Source organism: Genypterus blacodes, unplaced genomic scaffold (genome assembly GCF_046128005.1).
Source record: "Genypterus blacodes isolate CSIRO-AG114 ecotype Tasmania unplaced genomic scaffold, CSIRO-AGI_Gbla_v1 ptg000147l_1, whole genome shotgun sequence".
In the NCBI taxonomy this organism is placed as follows: Eukaryota; Metazoa; Chordata; class Actinopteri; order Ophidiiformes; family Ophidiidae; genus Genypterus; species Genypterus blacodes.
In genome coordinates, this window is record NW_027466949.1 from 25,838 (window position 1) to 42,233 (window position 16,396).

At 45.8% G+C, this 16,396-nt stretch overlaps 2 protein-coding genes across 2 annotated transcripts; both read right to left on the reverse strand.

The window, feature by feature from the left end:
- Positions 1-1,023: 1,023 nt before the first annotated feature.
- On the reverse strand, positions 1,024-3,729 carry cldn23l (claudin 23-like). The gene is made up of 2 exons (XM_076165602.1): positions 3,621-3,729; positions 1,024-3,507 (listed from the first exon to the last, which is right to left on the reverse strand). Exon 2 carries the CDS (start codon positions 3,336-3,338, stop codon positions 2,592-2,594), a length of 747 nt encoding a protein of 248 aa, XP_076021717.1. The 5' UTR covers positions 3,339-3,507; positions 3,621-3,729; the 3' UTR covers positions 1,024-2,591.
- A 3,274-nt stretch (positions 3,730-7,003) lies between these two features.
- Positions 7,004-15,017, reverse strand: grhl3 (grainyhead-like transcription factor 3). The gene is made up of 15 exons (XM_076165629.1): positions 14,859-15,017; positions 13,197-13,371; positions 13,042-13,106; positions 12,055-12,322; positions 11,727-11,957; positions 11,104-11,215; positions 10,890-10,984; positions 10,144-10,302; positions 9,937-10,012; positions 9,705-9,835; positions 8,872-8,894; positions 8,670-8,755; positions 8,472-8,557; positions 8,273-8,337; positions 7,004-7,228 (listed from the first exon to the last, which is right to left on the reverse strand). The coding sequence occupies exons 1-15, from the start codon at positions 14,873-14,875 to the stop codon at positions 7,111-7,113; spliced, it is 1,707 nt and encodes a 568-aa protein (XP_076021744.1). The 5' UTR covers positions 14,876-15,017; the 3' UTR covers positions 7,004-7,110.
- Between the last annotated feature and the right edge of the window lie 1,379 nt (positions 15,018-16,396).

Here is a 16,396-nt window from a genome sequence, read left to right on the forward strand (position 1 = left end):
CCCTGAGAACGGCTGAGGTGCCCCTGAGAACGGCACCGAACCCACAATTGCTCCCCCCCTCTGGTGGTAAATGTAATGTAAGTCGCTTTGGATAAAAGAGTCTGCCAAATGAACGTAATGTAATGTGTGTAAGTATGCCGACTTCTTTTGTGCGTATGCATTAGTCTCAGCGTTTCACTGTTTGGCGTAGGTTCTCTTTAGGATGTTGAACGTCTCTTAGCTGAATAGATAAAGAAATCCATCCTCTACAGTCCACCCACTCCTTTTCTACCAGGTCACCAGGTCACACCTGCTCCTCCCCAGACAGCATTATGTATTCATTATGTACAGCAGAGGGTTCAAACAATGCTCAATCTATTTATTTTCCATATTATTAGTGTACTATGATTTGAAAATTGAGAAATAGTGATGTATAGGGTTGTTATGTGTCACAACTGGGAGGGATTTATTGATGCTCCCTTATAGATACTCTGATCACTTCTAGAAGACAGTATCCCAGATTTGTTGTTGTGTTTAAATGAAATGTACAATACCTTTAAATCTGTAAATAAGATCACATGCAGTCGACTAAAAGGTGCATTTCTGATATAAAGTGAAGTATTCAAAAATAAGACAACATTAAAATACATAAGGACGGAATCAAATACAAGAAAACAAACGGTAACTTTAGAGGCGCATTTGTGTCTTGGTGTGACACACTCACAAACAACACACAGTCAATAGACTCCTTTGCTTCAGCAGGACTGTGGGTTGTATTGTCTGCATGCACTGAATGTTGCTGATAAAAGACCTGAATTGCCAGTTCTGTCATCAGCTCCTGGTGTGTTTGAGTAACAGGGATGCACTGACTGTGTCTTTACCGTCCAACACTGGAAAATGATCTACTGATAGACACACAGTATGCAGTAAGACCTAAGGATGATGAAAGAGTCCACATGCCGCAGACTACGGCAGATTAAGTGTTTGCTTTGGATTTAAGCATGAGGGGAATGAGGTTGAAACCTGGTTTATTTAATACATCCATCATAAGCATTAACATAATTAAAGACAAAATAAGTGTGCTGTGAACATTTAACACTTCCTCTGTCCACAGTGAAGTAACATCACCATCACCTGTCCAAAGTGTGAGACAGGCTAAAGGAGAGACAGTCTTATTGGTTTGCAGTCATTTTCCTTCCTTGGTCTGAGAGTCATTGTTTGCAGTTTTTAAAGCAAGATAAGATTGGAAATCCTTTTGGAAACAGAGCAAAGATTTTGAACCCAAAGTCTTCATCAGTGTGCTTTCGTCTTCATCAGATGTCCCTCACGTGTCCTACATAAAGACTTTCTCCTGTTTCCCCACAGGTGCGGCTGCTCAGTTACACTGATTACACTCATTTAAAGCAATTATGCCACAATGTAGACAAGAACCAGCAATGAAAAAGGTTTTAAAACATTCACATTGAGTTACACAAAACGTCTGAAAAAGGCTAATTTATAAATCATTTGAGTCCTGCACTGAATAGAAAGTACAAAGCATCTGTCATAAAACAAAATGTACATTAAACGGCTTCACTGCCACACACACACACACACACACACACACACACACACACACACACACACACACACAGTATATACATTATTTACCCTATAGAATAATAGTATAGTATGTATTTGACCTAATACATCTTTATATGGGGCTGCCATATACGCATAAAAGTCATAAATACAATAAAGCAACAGAGAAGGCGAACATATTTATAGAACACTTTAAAGTTTATATAGTTTATATAAAAGGTCTGTTTTTTAATATTTTGTCATAAATATATGTTTGTTTTCCTCACATAGTAACATATTTTGGATTGCTCTTGAAGGCATCACTGTTAGTGATGTCATCGACACACCTGTAGGGAATCTGTCCATGATTAGTCTGGGAAATAATGACATCATGTTGTGTTAAGTTTAATAAGGGCTTTGATTGTAGTGATATTTTTGCTAATTTGGTTGTGCATATTCAGACAAAAATGCCACTATTCAACATTATTCTGTGTTTAAATGTAAACTAACCCAAACATAACTACAAATTACAGATCTGTTATACGTTTCTAAAAAAATAACTCTGATTTACGTCATCTAAAGAGCTGATTATCTGCTTTTATAGGTTTTTTTTTCACGAATATTTTACATTTCACAGTTTTGTAGGGACTAAGAACGCTTTGTACAAGAGTGCAGATATCCTGACGTGGCATGAAACATCCCACCATTTTGCTAACAGTGCAAAGAGGAGGCAGCACAGACGGGCTCTACAGCAACGGTGCTCCTTGTTTCTGTAAAGGCAGCGTGGATTTGAACTCTTTTCTTTTTGAATCTTTGTCTACTTTACACTCATCCATTTGAAAGTGTTAATAATTTCAATAGCTGGCATCTTTAGTAAAAATTTGTAGCATTAATCAAGCAACAATGTGGTGCCCTTAGAGGTTGATTCAGTCAATTTTGGAGTTTAGGAGATGGATGGAATGTGTTTTCTCTTGTCCAAATTCATCCCTAATTTGAGTCTTTCTTCTTGTAAGGAATTTGTAAATGATCTGGTCGCCCTCGGTGCTCACATCCTAACAACTGATGTCATACACCTCAGCCTCTGGTTTGTTGTTGATCCCTGGACAGGATCGGCACTCATGACAGGCAGGTAACTTGGGGCAGTTTGGCAATTTTGGCATTTTGAAGCTGAACAACAGAGCGCCGCCGCCCAGCACCTGCAAACACGAACCCAGCCATCCAAAGTAGAGTGACCCGGCCGGATGCAGGCTGAGGAGAGGGTATCTGGGGTTACTCGTGGCTTGCCCTGGATCCTCCCCCAGTCTCCTCAGGTTGTGGGTGTAAACCCCCAGGGCTGTCAGGCTCAGCAGCCCAGCCAGCACCACCAGGAGGCCACCAGAAGCTGCCAGACCTCTCAGAGGAACATCTGTCCAGCAGCGGACGCCAATGCACGCCAGAACAATACCGGTGCCACACAGGAATAAGGAGCTCAACACCAGACTCTGTGCCAGGCGAACCCGGGGGTCCCTCTGGTATGAACCTGCCACAGGCCAGCACTGCTTCAGCTCAGAGTGCGCCACCTGCAGGCAGCTCTCCCAAAGCCCGTCAGAGCGCAGAAGGAGCAGCGCCTCCACCGACCCAGACCTGACCCCTGAGCCTGAACCCTTTGCTCCTCCAGACCTTGGAGGGGAACCAGGCGCTGCAACGCCCAAACGCGCCTGTCCCTCTCTCCACTGAGGGGTGATGGCGGCAGTGAAGACGAGGACCAATCCCAGAGGGGAGAAGACGATCCCCATCACCATGGGGGCTGGTGTGTGCATAATGTGTGGTACAAACAGGATCCTGTCGTCCTTCTTTTGAGGATCTGAACGTAGCTTGGATTAGAGTTTTGTGGGAAACATACCAGCTTCACTGTCACTGTTGACGTAGAAGAGAAAAACAGCCGTGCTACTTGAAGTCCTCAGTCAGACACGGTCGGTCTATCGGCACCTGTAAGAAGAGACGAGAGGTGAAACTATTGATGTCCTTACTTCAGAATATATTTAAATATTATCTGAGTCAAGAAACAGAGAAGTAAGAGTGAGTAAACAGAAGTCTCTTACCTCTTCATCATCCTTCCCTCTGGGTGAAGTCTCTTCATTCTGGATGCGCGTCTACAAAGAGAAAGGCGGTGAGTTACAGAGTGAGGAATTGTCGGGTCTGAGGGATGAAGAGAAGAATAGAAATGAGCGACGTGAGCGCTGGGAAGTCAAGCAAAGGCGAATGCGGGAGCCGCGGGAGAATGCAGGAGGAGTTTCGGCTTCGCTGCTCCAGTGCTGGACAGGAAAAGACTGAACAGCCGATGCCTGTCTCTGTTGCTAGGATACAGTAACCTGGCCAGTCTCAGCATGACAGTGTGTGTCTTTATTCATGACAAGGCCACCTAAGACTCGTCTATACACAAGACCGGATTGGCTTGTGTACGCAAATGTTTGCATTCTGGAGTTCCGATGTGAGAGTGTGTGTGTGTGTATGTGTGATGTTTGTCTGGCAGCTGTGACCTTGTAAGTCTTCAGTTTGGCCAGTAATCATGTCAGCTTGCCGTCTCTGTACTAAAGGAGTCCAACCACGGTGATTCAGCCTTAGGGAGGACAGCGTGCCCTCAGGGACGGAGACCAGACTACTTGAAGATGTGCAGACAGATGCGTGCACACACACACACACACACACACACACACACACACACACACACACACACACACACACACATCCTCTTTCTACATCACTCATGGGGACATTGCACCGATTTACAGTCCAGGCTTTGCTACAACAATAACCACAACCGCTTCCATGCCCAAACCTCACCACTCACTCATCTCAATCTAATCTAAATCTCACTTTAAACATAAAACCACCAGTATCAACAAGTCCTTATGAGGTCGTGGATGGTCCCCACTATCAGGTTCATGTCCCCACAACGTAGGAATACCCAGAATGCACAACGCACAGTTAAATGATGATGTATTTTATGTGATATTTATGAAATGGGTTCATGTGCCGAAATTCTTGCACCAAAACAAAATGTGTTTTCTGTTGTCACGCTACAATATTTCAATGTATTGACACAAGGAGAACGACGAATCAGGACGGATCGAGATCAGGATCAGGATCAGGATCAGGATCAGACTCAGCTTTGGGGACATCATACACCTCGTCTGCATGAGGACGGATCTGAAAAGCTCTTTAAAAGATTTGACAGTCGGCTGCTTTGTCAACAGAATCACGCAGTGTTGCAGCTGAATGACCTGAAATTCCCTATTGAATCCAATCACAACAGTAAATCTGTAAATGATGCCGAGGATATTTTCAGCTTCTTTTCTAAGGGCAAAGCATTGTCAAAGCAACAATGCTCTGCTGGGTTTTAATCACAAGTGACACTTTGCTTTACTGCTTTTATTACCAATGCTCAGAATAAGACTTATTAATGTGTGAGTCTGTTCTCCTTTTTGTCCTCGTTTTCTTTCTATTATCTGCATGATGCTTGATGGAACACAACAGATCATTCAAAGGGGTTTGCGGTGAATTGAAAACAATGAACATTCTGAAGACTATTAATAGCTCCGACACAGAGACACACAGACACACACACTCTTTCTCTCCTCTCTCTTTCACACAAGCACAGGGCAAGGAGTGTGTGCATGCAAACACACTGACACACAGGCGGGCGTATGAAGTGGCGGTCGCTTACCATTCAGGCGGGATGCTGGGGGTCTCTCTGCCTCTCTGCTCTCGTCTGAATGGCGAACATGTTTGGTAGCAGACGGTGCAAACACCTCTTCATTATTCATTCTACCTCTCCTCCTCCTCCTCCTCCTCCTCCTCCTCCTGATCCGTCTGTGCTTCATTAGACTCAGGACCACTGCTTCTCAATGGATTCTAACTGTCTCTGTGTGCTGCATCTCCGTCTCCATCCTTGTGTTTTTCTGTCCCCGTTTGTCTGCTCGCCTCCCTTGTCTGTCTCTGTTTCTCTGTCTTGCTCCCTGCGTGTCTGTCCCTCTCTTGCTGAGTTATATCTTGGAGATGTGTGTATTTGTAATGGACAATAGAGAGTAACACTACTTTTCCTAACTATAACCTATAGACTCATTTGTCAAATTACATGTTTTTGTTGCCAGTTCTTCAATCTTCAATCTCAGGCTTTATCACTATATATTTTTGAATTAACATAAGTATAAAATGATCTATGGTTTTAGACCAGAAAATACATTGTAAAGTTGAGTCAACCTGCAGGAAAAGATCATTTTGCCAATTCTATTGTGAGCAACCTTATCTCAGTTTTCACTTTTAATTTTCACAGGAGTATGTATTTCATTGTGGTATTAACAAAGCGCGCACACACACACACACACACACACACACACACACACACACACACACACACACACACACTAAGCCATACCTACAAAAAACTGATTAGGAAATTATAAAGGAAGAAATCTTTGGTGATGAGCAGTGAGAGCATCTCACACATTAACATATCCAATTTGCACTTCAGAAATATAATTAGTCTTCTTAGTGGACTGTTTACACACACACACACACACACACACACACACACACACACACACACACACACACACACTTTCCCTTTCATTTCATTTCATTCCTTTGATAACTAAACCCAGCAGTAATAATCAAGAGCCAAACCTCTCCAAAGTATTATGCGTTTTCTTCATTTAATAAAAAAAAAGGGCCAGATGTTACATACAATCAGAATTGCTATGTTGCAGTAATGAAATACAAAAAGGATACATTTTCGCTTTGAAATGATGCGTAACGTATAAGGTAACAAAATAAAAATCCAGCAACTCTTTATAAACCCACATACACATGCATACAATGAAAGTCCACTGATCTGGGATTTGAACTCTTTGGTGGTTCGAACTCGGCGAGAGAGAAAACTCAGGAAATGTCCACCGCTTTGGGCAAAATGACGGCCAATACTAACTGTGTGGTATCGAGGAGGGAAATGTGTGACTTTCGGTTCTGAAAGCGACCCGGCGTGGGGTTGCTTTTTCCTTTTTTAGATGTGAAACTGACAGGAACCTACAGCAAAACATCACTGGTTGATACACGGTGGCACAAAAAAGCAGTGAATGGCTATGAAAAGGGTGAGAGAGGCACCATTGATTTCTTGTAGGAGGAAAGAAATGACGAGCACACTGCAAGCAGCTAGAGTGTCCTCCAATGACAATGCTGAAAAGACAAATACATTGAAATACATAGCAATTCATGGAGTTCATAAAAACGTAGACATATTAAAATCTATATACAATATTCACAGGATATCATAATTGCTCTCACGTTACAATACTTAATTCAAAACGACAATAAAAAAAACCATTGTGGCAGGTGGAATTTACAGACTTTGGTTTGACATTAAAGCTGAAATTGGAAATACTGGAAAGTGCTCCACATGCTCAATCCAGCTCCCTGATTGTGTGCCTGTCTCTGACGGGGCAGTGCTTTACAAGATGTGTTTTTTTTTTTATCTTAAACTGCATTTTTGTTTTTCCGTCCTTCAAAAAGAGCGACTGGGCAGACGCTCCGCTCTCATTGCTCGACGAGAGTGACCTGGAGCTGACCGGTGCCCACCTCCGACATCTCGATGAGGAAGGCGGACTGGTTGCTGTAGTGTTCGATGATGTTGTCGTCCATGTTGATGTAAATCCTGAATGAGACACAGTGCAAAGAAAAAAGTCAGTTGAAAGTTTCCTGCGCCCTGAATACCGGAGAATTAAACGCTTGCTTTTTTAGGCTCAAACACAACATGTCATTCATTTTGAAGGACGTCTGTCTGGGAGACACAAAAGAAAAACAAAACAGCAGGAGGTGTGTATCTGATTCCTGCATCGGTCTGAGAAGTAAATCAGGTCACCCTCTTCCTCCTCCTCACCCCTGCCTAACGCTAACCTTTAAAGTCTTTAAGGCTTTAATAACCACTGGCTTTCTGCCCGCAGGGACGCGGCTGATTGAAGGCAGGAGCAGCGAGGAGGGAGGAGGGAGGGAGCAGCATGGGGAATGTAACCCAACCTGTTTGCCTAGCTGCAAGTGGCAATCTCCTAAAGGTGTTTCAGCCTCTGTCAGGAGGTTTCAGGAACATCTCTTGTGATAAACAACAGTACGCTACAACAGTAGGTTTATAAAGCGCATTACTCTGTGAAATGCCCTCTGACCTTCTCCGTTACTCTACAGGCGGTGACCTAAGTTACCACCAATCTGACAGCTACTGACTAAATGAGGTGGAGTAAACTTTACCTGTGCTTGCGTTACATTTGTCACGTGTAAAGACGCGTGACTCACTTTTGATTTAATGCCCTTAACGTCTCCTCAGAGGCCGTTCTTACTGGGAGACGACTGAGCCTTGGCTCTAAACACCAATCGGGGCCCGTCGTTTTTTCGCCGCCAACAATTCCTGGTGTCGGGCTGAGATCAGATTATGAAAACAAATAACAATCGTCCATGACTCATCGGCAGCACTCATCTTCTTCTCCACCCTCAGCCACTTGTCTTCTCTTTTGGAAGAACTGCAATTAACACATTCCAGTGGGCAGAGCCAACTAACCTACCTACCCAGTCTGTCAACCTGAGCTTCGTGTTGGAGGAGGAATGAGATTAAACCGCAAACTAAGCCCCGAATATATGCACGGGAACTCCCTTTATCCAGCCTGTGTGTTCAAGCTGCTTGTTAAAGAGGAATCAGTGTGTTGCTCACCCTCTCTTGCATTTTTTGTAGATTTTCCCAATGGTGTCTTTTTGCATGCCATACTTCTCTGAAATCTGAGGAAGGAAAGAAACATGAGGTGAAGGTTAGCGTGATGTTTCTGGCAGGAAGGCGATATACTTGAAAGTTAAGCCAATGTAGAGTTAATGCTATGTGAGCATAGCGTGTGTGTGTGTGTGTGTGAACTTACAGCGTCTCGCAGGCCGGACAGAGTCGGTGCGCTGAGCATGAGCGCGTCAAAGACCTCCTCGCTGCCTGACCTCACGTACAGCAGAACTGTAGGAGAATGAAGAAAAAGGTTAAAACTTGCAGAATGCCGGAAAAGATCTACTTTGCGTGTAATCGGACGCATTCTTGGAGATATTCAAGGCTTCGTTTTGCTCTGTACCTCTCTGTGAGTCGTTGCGGCGGACTTGCTTGGTGGGAGGAGAGCTGCTCTGGTCTCTGTCCGGATACAGCCTCTTCATCGAACTCCTGAGAAGGCAGAAACCAAGACGTTGAGCCCAATGCATGATTACATACTGCGTAGCTACACATGCGTTGGTTGAGCTTTGTGGGTGTGTGTGTGTGTGTGTCATGTGCACGCTTACCTTTCATCATCCAGCGGATTGGTCTGGTGAAGGAGAGAGCGAGGGAGAGAGAGAGAAAAACACAGATGAGATGAGTGACGTGATTGGAAACAACCTTTGGCTGATAAAGATGTTGCTTAATGTCCCCTTCCCACACGTCGACAAAAGAATGTTATCGTTATGCCGAGCACGCGTTTCCCATGACCTCTCGCAGGGCCGACTCAGCGCGGACACCGATGCAGAGATACGGAGCTTTACCATCCCGGCCTTTATCGTGCCGGCCCATCAAAAGACAATTTTCCACCGTGGGTGTTTGCACAACTCTTAAATCACAGGTCACGGACGACATTCTGCTCATTTCAAAAAGAATATCCTTTACCCACACACACACACAAATACACACACACACACACTGTGGGAAAACCTGGCCTGCCTGAACAGCACCCTCACCACCTCTACTGTCTTGTGTCAACATTACTGTAATACCGCAGAAACATTAGGAGAGAGGGGCGCCATGAGTGTGTGTCTGTGTGTGTGTGTGTGTGTGTAAGAGAGACAGCAGATGAGCCAGGTGTTTGTTTTTTCTCTGAGCCCCCACTTAATCTCAGTGTTGGCAGCTGCAGCAGCTTGCACTCGCGCCCGGTTTCGCCTCCAATTAGCTCATCTGATCCGAAGTCGGCGTTTCGTCTCACTTTGGCTGACGCCGTCCCCCGCCTCCCCCCTCTCCCTCCCCTTCCCAGCCCACTTTTCCCACTACATACTTTCCCACAGTTTTTTGTGTGCGTCCCATAGCCCGCAGGAGGAGAGGAGAGGAGAGGAGAGAGGGAAGGACAAGGAGAGGAGATGGGACCTACCACGCTGCAGCGCTGCAGGCTGGAGAGATGCGCCTCTGGGATGAAGAGCACCGGCTGGGTGACGTGATCGTCCAGAGGTTGGAAGAAGGTGCAGTCGTTGGACATCGAGCTGCTCACCAAACCAGACTTGCCTAAAAAAAAGACGAAGGTAGACAGTGCAGAGTGTTGGAACACATTGGTCTGGTATACTCCATGTGTATTCATCACAAAAAGGCCTCGTCTACACACTCACCGTTCCCATGACTGACGTTCTTTCCCCTCCTTTTGCTTCTCTTCCTGTCCTCATCACGCATCTTCCTCTCCGCACCCTACACCCGACAAAGCAGACAAGCACACGGGTTACAATCATGCTTACTATGTAATAATAGCAATAACAGCTTTACATTTGTGGTTTTTATTTGTAGAGGTGACTGAGGCCAAAACAAACCCGGCGACTCACCTTATCGCAGAAGATCTTGACCTGGCAGGCGGCTCTGTGTATGAGGTGGTTGCTCCCTGTGCTGAAGTCGTACGTGTCGATCTGCAGGTTCAGTGGGAGACCTTTGACCCCCTTCTGAGCGGAGAAGTCGGTGCTCAGGGAGTTGATTCCGATGTACACCTGCGAGGAGGGAGAGGAGGACAGAACAGGTTTATGAGCTGAGAAGAGGAGAAGCATTTGTGTGTGTGTGTGTGTGTGTGTGTGTATGCCAAAGACATCAAACTAAGAATCTGGCGACGCTGACAACTTGGTGACACGGTGGCATGTGTTTACCGCTAAGATGGATGCAAAAACAGACAAGCACTCATTGATCTTCTTCTTCTTCTTCTACCCTTTCGTTCTCTGCGGCTGCATTTCGCCGCGCTCCACCTGCGACAGGTCTGCGTAGCCGCGCCCCGGCACCTTGAGGCCACAGTGGAGGAGAAGCTCGCAGCAAACCGCGTCTCCTTCGCCTGCCACGGTGACAGGAGCCTCGGGGCCAAACGCATACCAGGGATTCCTCCCCTCCCTACCCGACCGCTCCTTCTCTCTCTCTCTCTCCACCTCCCCCCACCTTTCCTCCCTGTTCTCCTAGATCGCTCCGTTCTCTCTGTCACCTGTCTTCCTTCAGTGCTGTGATATAACAATACCCACTGTATGATTGCGGTGTGTGTGTGTGTGTGTGTGTGTGTGTGTGTGAGGGAGTCAGAAAGGTCCTTTGAGTTTACCTTGGCCTCTTCAGTAGGGTTCCAAACAAAGGATAGGGCGTTGAAGGCCACCTCTTCAATGTTGCTAATGCCACTGAACACCTCCTTGTAGTCGGCTGTAAAAGAAAACAACTCAATTAAGATTCTGCATAACTTCCTGTTTACTCTCGCAGGCAAAGTTTATCTTTCGTCTTCTTTCACGGAACAGCAGAGGAATTCTTTAGGTGCAACATACCGATGTCAATGACCCTCTGCTTCACCGTGGGCTGACGTGCATGCCAGTGATTCCAAAAGCGTAGCTGCATTTCGGGACTCTTGTCGTTCTCAAAGACGGCCATCACTACAGTCTGGAAATGGAGGAAGAAAGGGAGAAAGGAAGAAAGAGAGAGGTGACAGAGGAGCAGAGAGGGAGAGAGAGCATTAGCTTCTATTTGTCTTGTTGCGACTGTGATTCTTAACACCTGCTGAGAGCGAGCGACTCTCCTTTCTTAGCCGTCGCGTTTCATTCATCACTACAAATCCCTCGCTTTGTCAGCACCTATTTGCAATGAGCTGCCGTGTGTTTGTGCAGTCTTTGCCCTCCGACTTTGCTCGACAAAGAAAAGGGCTTGGAACCCGCGGTGTGTTTTCAAACCCCCGCCGCACCTCCCCCCCCCCCTGTCCGATTCTCCGCGCAGACAGAGCAAACTAAGCCGAGCTTTGCTGCACTCTGGCCTCATTACAACCCCAGTGTGCTGGGAGTTAGTCACAGAGGAGGTGGATCCAAGGGAGCCATGGGAATTTTTGGGAACGGCCAATGATGCCACTCAAACGGACACCCAATACTGAGAAAATGAGGCAAAGAGAGGTTGCACCCACCTTGACTTTCCTGGCGGTGAAGCCGGTGCTGCCGTCGACCCCCTGCAGAGTGATGGGGTAGAACTGACCCTTGTTCAGGTAGACCATGGGCAGCTCGGTGCTTTTGTGGGAGCATGCCGGGGGAGCTCCCAGAGAGAACTGGTAGTCGCTCCTGTATCTCTCCAGTGGGGAGCCGGCGTAGGAGTCAGAGTACACGGTGCTGGACTGCTCCTCGGGGAAAGGGGGCAGAGGCTGAAAGAGCGGAAATCATTACAATATGTACTTATAAGCCAAAAAAGTACAGATATTGATGCAGATAGAATAATGACGCGTCGATATCCGTGCTCACCTCTGTGCTGGGGTCGGTGAACCCGGAGCCTTCCGGCCATTTCTGCAGCAGGGAGTCAAAGATGTTGTTGAGGTCCTGCTTGTCGTAGGTTTCCGCCATGACGTTGCTGGTGGTCAGGGTGGTGTAGGTGTCGCCGCTGCTGGGCGCGGAGATGGGCAGGGAGGAGCTCGGCTTGGTGGTGCTACAGATGGAAGATCCCAAAACTTCCTGAGGGTGGCTGGAGGCCGGTGTTTCCAGTGAAACCAGCTCGACGGAGTTGGTGGGAGTCCTGGAGGAAGCAGAAGCACGAGGGAACAGGAGTGAGTCATTTTACACCTTTAAGTGACTGCTGTGTGTTATAAATCAGCCAATACAGAAGCTTGTAGACTAGTATGTCCATTCAGACTATTCAAACGGCACTTTTCTTGTGCTTAAAGCCTCTAAGCACACACACACACACACACACACACACACACACACACACACACACACACACACACACAGCCACGGAAGAGTGAGTATGGGTGGGTACTGTTTGGCCCCTAATCCAGCTTTTTTTCTCTCCCGTGTTTGAGTTTCTCTGCTGGGAGTTGCAAATGTTTGAGGGGACAACAGCGCGCCCCGACAATGGCCATCCCTCACCCAGCCAACAGGGTGAAGAGCCCGGTGAGGACAGACAGAGGGCGGAGGAAGGAGCCCTCAGAGCTGTTGTGAAACTCTTTATAAAGGAAGGGAAACATGTAGGAGGGAGGAGGTGCAGATAGATAGATGTATGGACGTACTGGATAGGCAGACATTAATCCCTCTGACTGTGTTTGACTTGAGGATTAACCACTCACCTGCCTCTGACCTCCCAAAGCTCTGCCTTTCTCTTTCTCACACTAAATCATTCCCTCTTCAAAGCATTTGATTCCCGACGACAGGGGTGGGAGTGAAGCGAAAGAGCGAGTTTCACCTGAATTACACATACACGATTGAAGTTTAAGTGAAATCATTCTGCAGTCTTACCGTCCTGTCACTTTGCAGGTGTTGCCTCCGCGGCTGCAGGGAACGATCTTCTGCTCTTTCTGGGTCTGGAGAAGCAAAGCAAAAGCGGATTAAAGTACAGTCGTAAGAACTTCAAGCTGCAATGTGGGTTAGATATCTCAAAGCGAGTTATTTACCTTGCATTGCTCGTACAGCATGGTGATGGCGGTCAGGTCGTCTCCCGGGTGGAGCCTGGGCTTGGAGCGGCTCAGGTCGGGCAATGGACCGTCCAGGTACGACCACGAGTCCATGATGTAGTTTGGGTAGCGGTTATAATTGAAGTTCTCGCTCTGAAAGACCAGACCCAGAGTCCTGCAGTGACCAGAAAAAAAAGAGTTTAATGTTACTGTGAGGGGGAGAAATGGTTGATGAAAGAAATATACACATACAGGGAAAAGTGTGAATGGAATATTGACCAGTGGCTCGGCAGGAAAACACATTTGTCCTGTTTGTGTTGAGTGTGTTCATGCAGGGTTTGACAAAGCAGGAACAGTGGGAGTTTTAATAGCAGTGCCTGAGCCTCGGAGCACTGCACATACTTGCCCCCGGGCAAGGAGGGTTTCGATTGCAAAACCGCAGAGCTGAGTAACACCACTCTGATGCAAAGAAAGGAGAACTGAGGGCCACCCACCAGCCCAATCACGCGCACACACACACACACACACACACCTGTACTGTTTGTGGTTTTCAGGGTCAGTAAAAACAAACTCCTATCCTGAATCCTTCTTAAATCCACTTATTTACACAGAACTCATGCGAGATCAAGAGATTTTCTCGTTGAATCAATTGAAACCCACAACCGTCAGTGAGGTGAAGCCCGCTACACAATGAGGACGGGACCTGCAAGGCTTTTTTTTGTTAAAATCTGTTATTGTTGGTGTGAATATCTCCACTATCGAGATGCAGCGCGTTTGAAGTAGCTGAGGGCCAAATAGGTGCCGCTTCCTCTGGGTAAACAGCTAAACAAACGTGTTGACAGCAGGGAAAGATTAGATAGATAGATTCTTTTTATCGCGACATCTGCCAAATTCCTCAAACATTTAACAACAATTTTTGAAGTGCTGATGAGCCCGTACACCTGCTGCTAGGTGCACCTGTCTCTCTCCGCCGCGCTCGGCAAACTCAACACCGTGCACAGCTCCATCCATTAGTTACTCTCCATTTACCTCTGAAACCAGCCGGGTGCAGATGTATTTACAAGGAGACGGGGCGAGGAGAGGATGTGTGTGTGTGTGTGTGTGTGTGTGTGTGTGTGTGTGTGTGTATGTGTGGAGGGGGGATGCCGGCGTCTTGAGTTTCACCATTATGTAATTCAATGCATTACATGCTGTCATTGCGCTGCGTCTCTGTCCAACACCTCGAGAGGAGATTCTTGTTTCCCGGTCTCCTTTTGTGTGCTCCCTTGGCCCCTGGGTTAGTGACAAACACAACCCGAAACAGACCCCACGACAACCAAGGATTATGTGTGTGTGTGTGTTTGGGGCCATTCATATCATTTTCCTGCAAAACACCACCTCCACCCCCGTCTTAAAAGCAGGGATCTTTCACATGGGGGTCTCATTGCAAACAGGAGGGGGGGCGGGTGGTCTCTACTGTTCCCTCAACCTGGGACTCTTAACATGAGCCGCTTTGACTGGGTTACACCAAAACTGTACAGTACACTGTGTGTTCGCAGTAAAACAAAGGCAGATTGCGTCATAAAGCGATCAAAAGTATCATTCCGTAGGGGATAGATACCCGAAAAATATGAGAGAGAAATTTTCAACAACAACTTTTGAGCCAAAAATGTAGAAACTTACTCAGTCTCTTTGGTCATGTCTCCAATCCAGGTAAGTAAGGTTCCTTTAACGTCAGTCGCTGTCTCCCGCGTGTCCTGTCTCAGCGATTCGGTCTTAGTCTAGCAAGGAGAGGAGCTGTGTGTGACACCGATGATGAGTCAAGTGTTGTGATTCCTCCTAGCCGGGGCCCAGATTTATTTCATGCCAGCACAAGAGTTCCCTCACTCCTCCCTGATTGGCTGAGAGATCTGAGACAGGTGTCTGATAGGACAGGTGTAGGAGGATTAACCCTTCCCGGGCCGGAGAGAGAGAGAGAAACTAGATGTATGCATGTATATGGTGCAGTGTGGGGAAAGAGCGCGTGCAGCAACTTTGCAAGACAATTCCCAGGGGGGTGGGGTGGGGGGGTCGTTGAATCTCATTAGCGCCTGGGATAAAAGAGTGAGACTGGGGATCCCCGAGGTGCCAAAGGTTTATTAATGACGCTGAGAATGAGAGGAGATGTAAGGAACTGTCGGCTTTAACATGGTAATAGATTTAACGCTCCCTCCCTCTCCCTCCCAGCCAAGTGAGGGTTTTGGTGTCTTTATTCTAAGGGATCAGAGATGGAAATTGATGAATTGTTGTTGTGGCCCAAAACTAGTGAGAGGAAGCACATGTGAGGGTTTATTGGTTCATTCAGGCTTTTTTTCCCAAACTGATGAAACTGGAAAAAGTTTGGAATTTTGGAATTTCAAACTTCAACAAAAGCAATAAATCTTGTGTTTGTAATTATGCGATTATCATGAACTTAGATGGAAATACTTTACAAATACATTTGTACTTCTGTGATTTTCTTCACAAACATAATGCTTCTAAAGTATTATAGCAAATAATCAGAGCAAAAAAAATATTGCTTAATAAATTCAAAAAATACACTTAATAAATAAAACTTGCAAAAAGAGGTCACTTTTTAGAATTACATTTGTTCTGGGCATTCAGGTTTATACTTTAAACTTTGTTACATGTCCTTTGCTAATGTTTTATTTTAATTATCAGCTTGACTTAAACCTGGAATAAAACCCCTTAGATTAAAAATAAGTCTGCAAGTAACCTTCATTAATACTATAAAAATTAAACAACAAAATCAATTTGGACTTATCTTCATCTCTATCATGCATTTTTGATCTGATGACAGGAAATGATTGGAATCAGATGAAAATGACAAAACAATAGAAGATGAGCAGAAGATGAATGTTTCATATTGGCTTTGCATGTTAACAGTGTGCAGCTCTTATTAACAAGAATCAGAGTGCTAACAACTGAAGGCAGGGCAGGAAATCTCTTTTTATGGGGCAGCTTTTCACTTAAAAGATCTGAAATTTTAGGGTATTTCATTTTATTTTACACTCTGCAATTTGTGAAATGAAAAAAATAACACTTTCCACAAATGAAGCACCGTAGACTCAGTGGCCTTTGTAATTGAGTCGCACAGAAATGCAAAATGAGAACTGACATACTGGGATGTTTCCTTTACCGTCAAATAAAGGCTTTTTATTACATAAAAGACCTTAAAAGTA

Excerpts from the sequence above, each read along its gene's own strand:
- cldn23l (XM_076165602.1), bottom strand. The coding sequence starts at position 3,338 with ATGCACACACCAGCCCCCATGGTGATGGGGATCGTCTTCTCCCCTCTG.
- grhl3 (XM_076165629.1), bottom strand. Across the intron at positions 10,985-11,103 it reads GCAGAGGGTCATTGACATCG|CCGACTACAAGGAGGTGTTC; the intron begins GTATGTTGCACC and ends TTTCTTTTACAG. Across the intron at positions 8,558-8,669 it reads CCGCAACGACTCACAGAGAG|TTCTGCTGTACGTGAGGTCA; the intron begins GTACAGAGCAAA and ends ATTCTCCTACAG.